This window comes from Rhinopithecus roxellana, chromosome 20, assembly GCF_007565055.1.
Source record: "Rhinopithecus roxellana isolate Shanxi Qingling chromosome 20, ASM756505v1, whole genome shotgun sequence".
In the NCBI taxonomy this organism is placed as follows: domain Eukaryota; kingdom Metazoa; phylum Chordata; class Mammalia; order Primates; family Cercopithecidae; genus Rhinopithecus; species Rhinopithecus roxellana.
Window position 1 is genome coordinate 64,851,839 of NC_044568.1, and position 8,617 is coordinate 64,860,455.

General features: G+C 34.4%; 1 protein-coding gene across 1 annotated transcript in view; it reads right to left on the reverse strand.

The window, feature by feature from the left end:
• HYDIN (HYDIN axonemal central pair apparatus protein) overlaps nt 1-8,396 on the reverse strand; it is a 392,140-nt gene extending 383,744 nt beyond the window's left edge. The window contains 3 exon segments of the mRNA XM_030924912.1: nt 622-741; nt 6,286-6,411; nt 8,253-8,396. Coding sequence (XP_030780772.1) covers nt 622-741; nt 6,286-6,411; nt 8,253-8,387 — 381 coding nt within the window. The 5' untranslated portion in view covers nt 8,388-8,396.
• Between the last annotated feature and the right edge of the window lie 221 nt (nt 8,397-8,617).

An 8,617-nucleotide genomic window follows, 5' to 3' on the forward strand; every position in this document is an offset into this window, starting at 1 on the left:
AGTCCCAGCTACTTGGGAGGCTGAGGCAGGAGAATCGCTTGAACCCAGGAGGTGGAGGTTGCAGTAAGCCGAGATCATGCCATTGCACTCCAGCCTGGGCAACAAGAACGAAACTCTGTTTCCAAAAAAAAAAAAAAAATATATATATATATATATATACACACACACACACACACACACACACACATATATACATACATATATGCTCAACAATTGCAATTCTCAGGAGTAGAGTTTATATCTTGAATTGGGGAAATGGTGTCTCTAATGAAGACTACATAAGCATTAATAGTAATTTCCCTGTCTTAAATAAAAACCTAGCCCAATTTGTCATACATGAGAACCCTGTGACATTCATCTGGTCAATCCTTTAATCAACAAAAGTTAGTGCACATGTTGGGAGTTCACTACTTGTTAGGCACTGGTTAGGACTCAACATATAGCAACAAACAGACACAGCCTTGTCTTCATTAAGTTTACAATGAAAGAACATGTTTTCATACTATTTTCCTAAGTCTATCAAATTAAAGAACTTATCAAAGATCCCTCAAGATCCCACTTTACTATAACCCATTCTCATATATCCTGGAAGAGTTCACCCACCCCAGTGAACATACTCACTTTGTCATTGTTCCTCAAAATCAGTGGAACTTCATAGACTTCACAGGGAGTGTAGTTCTGAAATATAATTTCTGATGGAAAGGGCTGGAATAATGCCTGATTCAGGTCAATTCCTGAAAACTGCAAATGAAAGAGTAAATTATTGTTACAGTCACACATTGACAAAAATGACTGGGGAAGATAATACTACATAGATCTATGGATATTAAAACTAAACATAGGAAATATTCAAAAAGAAATCCATACCCAGGTACATCATTGTAAAAGCACTGAAAACACAGGACAAAAGAATGTGTAAAAGAAACTAGAGGGAAAAAATAGAATATTTAACTTTCAAGGAGCAAAAGTGCATGCCTACTTTTCAACGTAACACAAGTCAGAAGGCAGAGGAATAAAATGTTGTAAATCCTGAAAAAAAAAACCCTGCAGGCATAGTATTTTTTACCTGGGGAAAGTCCCTTCAAAAACGAAGTTTGAATAAACACATTTTCAGAGAAATAAAAATTGAAAAATGTTGTCACCAACTTCTAAAGAAAATACCAAAGGGTATTCTTTACAGAGAAGAGAATTTCTCTTAGAAGTTCAGTGATGCAGGAAGGAAAGGAGAGTAATAAAGGGGTAAATATGTGGTTACTCTAAATAAATTCTCATCATACAAAATAATAATACAAATAACTAGCTTACTAATGGGATGTGTGCGCTGGTTGGGCACTGCACAACAGAACCAAATTGGTCTTGCACCCCTCATTTCCTGTTCTATTTTGATTTTCACAAAGTACTTGCTTTTTATTTGATCAACCACTGAGGAGCTAGGTTTGTAAAGCATGACATCATCAAAGTGTACAGGATCCTGTTTAGCATCCAATCGATTTTGGGTATTGCCAGGTTTCCCCTGAAAATTCAGACTATCTGATGATGCCCTGTGAGTTCACGGTTGCACCCTGGGGCACCTTGGCACACAGTTTGAAAACTGTAGCTGTAAGTATCCATCTTAACAAGTTAGAATAAATAGCAAAATAAATCCAAAGAAAGAAAAAAACCGACATGACAAAAACAAGAGAGGAAATTAATGAAATAAAAGTAACTATACTATAAAAACAACAAAGCAAAATTCAGGTCTTTAAAAAGATTAATAAAATTGACAAAATACCGAGTGAGTTTGATCAAGAAAATAAGACAGAAGGCACAAAGAACAAATACAAAGAATGGAAATGGGAATATTACAATAGAACCCGAACTCAGTAAAAAGATAATAAATAACTATTATGTCAATAAATGTGAAAATATAGGTAAAAATACAAACTCCTAGAAAAATGCAATAAAAATGTATCAAAACTGGCACAAGAAGAAACAGAACATCTGAATAGCTCTAAAACTATTACAGAAATTAGATCTGTAAATAAAAACCTTTTACAGAGAAAACTCCAAACCCAGACAGCTTTACAAGCAAATTCTACCAAACATAAAAGAAACAACTCAAGTATTATAGAAACTGTCCCAAAGAAAAGAAAAACAAAAAAATGAAATGTCTCCCAACTCATCTATAATGTTAACATAACCTCCTTTATATACCTGAGAAAGACACTAACGGAAAAGAAAACTATAGGCCAATCTCATTCATAAACCATAGATAGATAGATAGAAGAAACAAAGAAAGAGAGAGAGGAAAAAAAAATTTGCAAACTGAAACTGAAACCGGCACCAGCACTATATAAAAACGATAACACATCATGACCAAGCTGGGTTCATCTCAGAAATTCAAGGTTGTTTTAGTACTGGAACTCAAACAAGAAGAAACAAAACTGTCATTTTCCCCAGGCAAAGTAATTGTTTATTTCGAAAATTCAAAATAACCTACAAATAAATCATTCTAATAATTCTCTTATTAGAATTAGTAAGTGATTTATCAAGGTCACTGAGTACAAGGTCAACATACAAAAACAAATTCTATCTGTAGGTACTAGCAACGAACATTTAGGAAATGAAATTTATAAACAATATTACTTAAAATAGTATCCTAAAATGTAAAACACACAGAAATAAATCTAATGAAAGATGTGTAAGACCTTTGTCCAGAAACTAAAAACATTATTGAGAGAAATTAAGGAGAACTTAATTGAATGCAGGAATATACTATTTTCATGAATTAAAAGACTCAATATTTTCAGGATGTCAAATGTTCCCCAAATTTATCTAAAAATTCAATGCAATATATTTTAAAAAATCCCAACAGATTTTTTTTGAAACAAAAAAGCTGATTGAATTTATATGGAAATGCAAAGGACCAAGAATAGACAAGATACATTTGAAGAGCAAGATAGGAGGATTTGCTATATCATGTAGTACAACATGATAATTATATTATTACATATCATATACTGTTACTTACCACAGTAATAATAATGAGATGTTAGCACAAGATTTATCATAAAAATAAATGTACCAGATTAGAAAGCCTCCAAACCAATTATTAAATATATGGTCACTTGATTTATGACAAAGGTAACACAGGTAATCTACTTCTCACATCATAGGTTAGTTTTCTTGATTATATAAGTGGAATAATACAGTATATACTCTTTAATTTCTGGCTAATCAAATTTCTGCCATGAAGCAATCAGTCTTAACTACACCATTTCACCATAAGCTCAAAGAGCATAATGGAAAAAAAAAATCAAAGAGCACAAAGCAAATATTTAAGAATGTAAAGAAGTGAGCAGTTAGGAGAGATTAAAAATTCATGTCCTCATTCAATAAATATTGAGTTTCCAACATGTGCCACGTTCTTTTTTGTATGCTGAACATAGTGAATAAAGCCAAAAAAAGCCCTAACCTCATGAAGTTGACATTCTTGAAGCTCAAGCGATCATACAAAAAATACAGAAATACAGCACATAAAGTCAGGTAGTGAAAAGGCTGTGTAAAAAAGCTAAAGCAGGACAAGGAGGTAGGGGACTGGCAGGTAGCTGCTCTTTTAGATAGGCAGTCAAGAGAAGGCCTCTCTGAGATGACTTCTAAGTAGAGGTCTGAAGCGAGTCACGCTAAGATTTTAGAATAGCACTCCAGTTACAAGGGAAAGCAAGTGCAAAGTGCTTCAGGTGGAAATTGTCTTTGAGTGTCTGAAGAGCAGCATAGGGGAAATACAGTGAGAATGAGAGACAGAAGAGAAGGCCAAGAGGCTCACGCCTGTAATCCCAGCACTTTGGGAGGCCGAAGTGGGCGGATCACGAGGTCAGGAGATCGGGACCATCCTGGCTAACATGGTGAAACCCCGTCTCTACTAAAAATACAGAAACAAAATTAGCTGGGTGTGGTAGCAGGCACCTGTAGTCCCAGCTACTCGGGAGGCTGAGGCAGGAGAATGGTGTGAACCCAAGAGGCGGAGCTTGCAGTGAGCCGAGATCGCGCCACTGCACTCTAGCCTGGGCGGCAGAGTGAGACTCCGTCTCAAAACAAAACAAAACAAAACAACAACAACAACAAAGAAGGCAAAGAGGTCCGTGAGGGAGGCAGGACTAGATGGTACAGGACCTTAGAGGTTATGGCACTGAGTTTAGATTTTATTATGCGAGTAATGGGACGTCACTGGATGGTTTTAAACATGGAAGTAACATGTTCTGATTTACATTTTAAAAAATCACTCTTACTGCTTTGTGATAATGGGGGCAGGGGGAGAACGAGATGGAAACGGAGGCAATTTTGATATTCTAGATAATGGTGGCTTAAACTGGAATGGTGGTGGAGGAAGTGGTGAGAAGTGGGATGATTCAAGAGGTCTGTTGAACCAGGTCTGGTCTGGTCAAAAATGAAGCATAAAAGAAATATATACATAACTCAAAGTAAGGGACACAGAGGATAGCCTAATGAATGTAATGACAATACAATGGAAATGAACAGAAAGTTAAAAATGTACGAGCGAGGAAATCCAAGCTTCAGAAGAAGGGCAGACAAAGAAGGTCCAACATATTCATAATTGAAAAATGATATAAAAAAACTTGATAATTCAAGAAAAACTTTCTAAAAATAAAATAAACGCCCACAGTACCTCAGGAAAAATGTAGTGGTATCCTAATACTGAACTTTAAATAATAACAATCAATCTTTGGGCACATGAGCTAAAAGATTAACTTATAGGGGGAGAAATCAAGCTGGTTTCTGACTTCTACATACCATCATTTAAAGTCAGAAGGTAGTGGAGAAAATGCCTGCAAAACTGTTATGAAAATTTGTGGCCCAAGAATTTCATAAGTAACAAATCTGCAGTTCAGTATAAAGGCAAGACACAAATATTATAAAACACATAAAACAAAGAAATACAGTCTTCATAAGCTCTTGTTGAAGAAATTAGTAGATGACTGTCACCCATCTAAGAGATAAATGATTAAATTTCAGAATATAAATTAAAAATAACCAACTGAATTAAAGAGGAGAGGAGAGAAAGTGTAATGTAAAGTATCTGATTGCCTCATCATTTATAGCAGAGTCAAAACACATTAAAATACATACACTAGTAGTACACATGAAAAACTCCGCATAGCCTGATACGTGTTATACTTTCAAAAAAGAGGAAATGGCCCTTAATTAGAAGAAATGTCTTGGAAAAGACTATGTTCCCTCCCCTCAAATTTGGAGGGTGGTTGTGGGGAACAGACAAAGCAATAAAAAGTTAGCAATGCTCAGAACGGTGAAGTTTATGCAAATCCTAGACAAGGGAAGCAATGGTGTAGCAGTAAGAGCAGACAAGCCTCACTCATTCTTCATGAGGAACATAACATTGAAAAACTCTCAGGAATTTTCAGAGGAAAGTTCTGGGGAACTCTTTGAGAAGAAGTTAATCTCCCAGCAGCCCAACTATTGGAGGTTCATACCATAATTTGTGCATTAAAAGTAAAAGATTTAAAAAAGTAAAGACACATTAAAGTAAAAAAAAAGTAAAGATACATTTCTGCCTTCACAAATGTATCTTCAATCATACCACTTCTCACCATATTCTCCACCACCATTCCAGTTTAAGCCACCATTAAAATTGTTAAATTAATTAACAATTTAGTTAATTGTTAATTTAATTAACAATTTAATTAATTTGTTTTTAATGTAATAAATTAATTTAAAAATAGGAAACCAGACCTTTTATAATCATATGCTCCTAAAGCCTGGAATGTATGGTTTACATTCGAATATAGAAACATGATAAAATCGCTATTCTTTGGAGACTAAAAGGATACATGTTATTGGAAATGAGCCAGAACAGACAACGAATGCCTACTTTAATTAAAAATTCCAACTCCTTTTCTAGTGGACAGCTCACATAAGGAGAGATTATTTGTTACACTAAGACAATAACTTAATTGGGCTTGACTAATATAATTCTTAGAATTACTCCTACCCTGTATAAACTATGGTGTCAAATAGTATTCAGAAATAGCTAAGAAAGAAGTATGACTAGTCAAAAGTTATTTTAAAAGAGGTTTGCACTTATGTATTGCAGTCTTCACCATACCAAATCAAAGATATGAAGATATTCAGAGGCAGAAAAGGAGGACTGAAAACAAACCCAATAAAGGATTAGGTAGCCAGGAAACAAATTTTACTTAGTTATTGTTCTGGAATTTTCGTGTTGTGCCAGGGCCCACTTTATATGCAAGTATGACAGAGAGCAGCTACCTTCTGATGTGTTGTTTCCCCCATATCTAAGAGTTCGATGATCTGTGGTCGGCACATCAAACGTGTTTTTGCCAGTCTCTGCTCGGTGGTGAGGGACATTTCCTTCAGGAACTCTGAGGGTGTAAGCTAGAATGTAAAACAATAAGAACCAAAGATTCATAAGTGGTTGTACTGAAAAAGTGTTTTCATAAGTACCAGTAATTAATAATTTGTGTTTGCAGCTTTCAGGATAATTCTGGAATGCCACTAAGTTCCCTTATAAAATATTTAAAATAAGTAAATTATATAAGAGAAGTACCCATACACTTTTGAGGTCTTTGCACAGTAACTGAAAATGACATGTGGTTGCTGTTTCCTTATGATTCTGAAGGAATCACACCAAAGAACCTGAGAGAAAAAAGTCAAGAAATTGCACAGGAACATGTCCAAAGAGCTTAACATTTATGCTCAGAAGAGGCATCTGTGCATAAAACTCTCAGTTTGTAAAGTCACTCAAGGGCTTCAAAAATCAGGAGTTTGAAATACCTCTGTTTCTCAACTAACATTACAATATGCAAACAAAGCTTCTGGGTGATTAACTACGATTTGATGTTAGAGAGAAATCTTATCTAGGAAGTGTGACTGCATCACTTCTAGGAAGTGTGACTGCATCACTTAGGAATGAGTTTGAACTTTAGAGACGTCACAAGAGCACATTTAGACCTCGCTTTGAAAGAGCTCTGAGCTAATCAGCAGATCCCACAGCGAGTCACATTCACACACCCCAGTAAGAAGACAAAATGCTTTTACCCTTTCCAATGTTGTGAGAAAGAAAAAGTAACCCAGCATTTAAATAAAACTAACCCAACAAGGGATTAGTTACCCAGAACCAATTATAGTTATTGTGGTTCTAGAATGTTCCTACTTTATGTGCAGGGAGATTATGATCATTGGCAGCTACATAATGCTTAAGTATATGCGAAGACTTTTTAATAACATTTGAGGGTATATAACTTAGCTGATTTATGTTGCCTTGGGTTAAACACAATGTACTTTACGAATGCTTATTTTTCTACAAATTTTATTTCTGTGATTGAATCCATTTAAATGAAGGTATATTTCTAATACAGCTTTCAACTTGGTTAAGTTCTTTTTGATTGGAACCCAGATAAGGATAATAAAATGTTAAGAGGTATCAGCTATATTGTGATTTAAATTAAAACAATTAGGTCTTACAAGCAAAATGCCAGGAGTTTCTTTAAATATGTACCAACCACCACCACAAAAGAGAATAATGATTGATTTTATTTCTCTAATTGGAATGCAACTTAAGATTAGTTTTTTAAATGTAGTGAATACTATCCCTGGCACTATACATTTTTACTAATATTTTCTATAGCATGTGGTTCATAATTAAATTATCACCAATCATAAATAATTAAAGCTATAAATATGTTTTATTTTAAAGAATAGGAAAAATATGTATTTTTCTTAAATACCAATTAGTCATTATTTTAATGCTCCGTGTTCTATAAATATACAAACAAAAATTACTCTTGACAATCAGTAGGTAGTAAATAATTAGGTTGAATCCTATGAAATTCTGATATTTGACGGTTTTTGAACTAAACAAATGACGGTTTGTCATGGTGCTACCTAATACTTAGAAAATCTTAAGAGTTCATTTGTGAAGTCTTACTTCAACTGATTAAGCAAATCAAGCCTCTACTTTGAAGTATGTATGCAATTTCAAAACTTCTCAGACTTTAAAAGGTACCTACCTTTATAGTCTTTGAAAGCTACCATTATAACTAAATGTTATAACTAAATTGATTATAGTTATAACATTAGAAAGCTACCATTATAACTAAATTGATATTAATCAGTCAGTAATTCTGTTTGGCATTCTGAGAATGCCAAGTGGCAATTGTCATTCTCCTAAGGAGATTGCATTAAGTATTTTACATATTAATTCCCTGATACATTACCATTCGGTTTACTTCTTCTTCTGTAACCACCTTTGGATTCAGGGGTGGCAAAACCTTGCTTTGAAATCCTTTGAACATATTGACCAATCCCATCTGAACGGCCCCCATGGACTCCTCAAGTCTTCTACTTGTCATTTTTAGTAATTTTTTTTCTCACCTAAGAGTGAAAAAAAAAAAGTCTTAGAACAAATACAGTTAATTCCTGAATACAGGCCACAATTTTTTTAAGCTTTTTCAAATATAGGAAGGTTTAGAAAATACTGATCTTCCAAAATCCAAATGCTTGGAACAAATATCTTAACAAAGGATTCTAGTCCATGTGACTCGATTTATCCTCCTCCCAAGATCTAGAATCCATTTTAGAC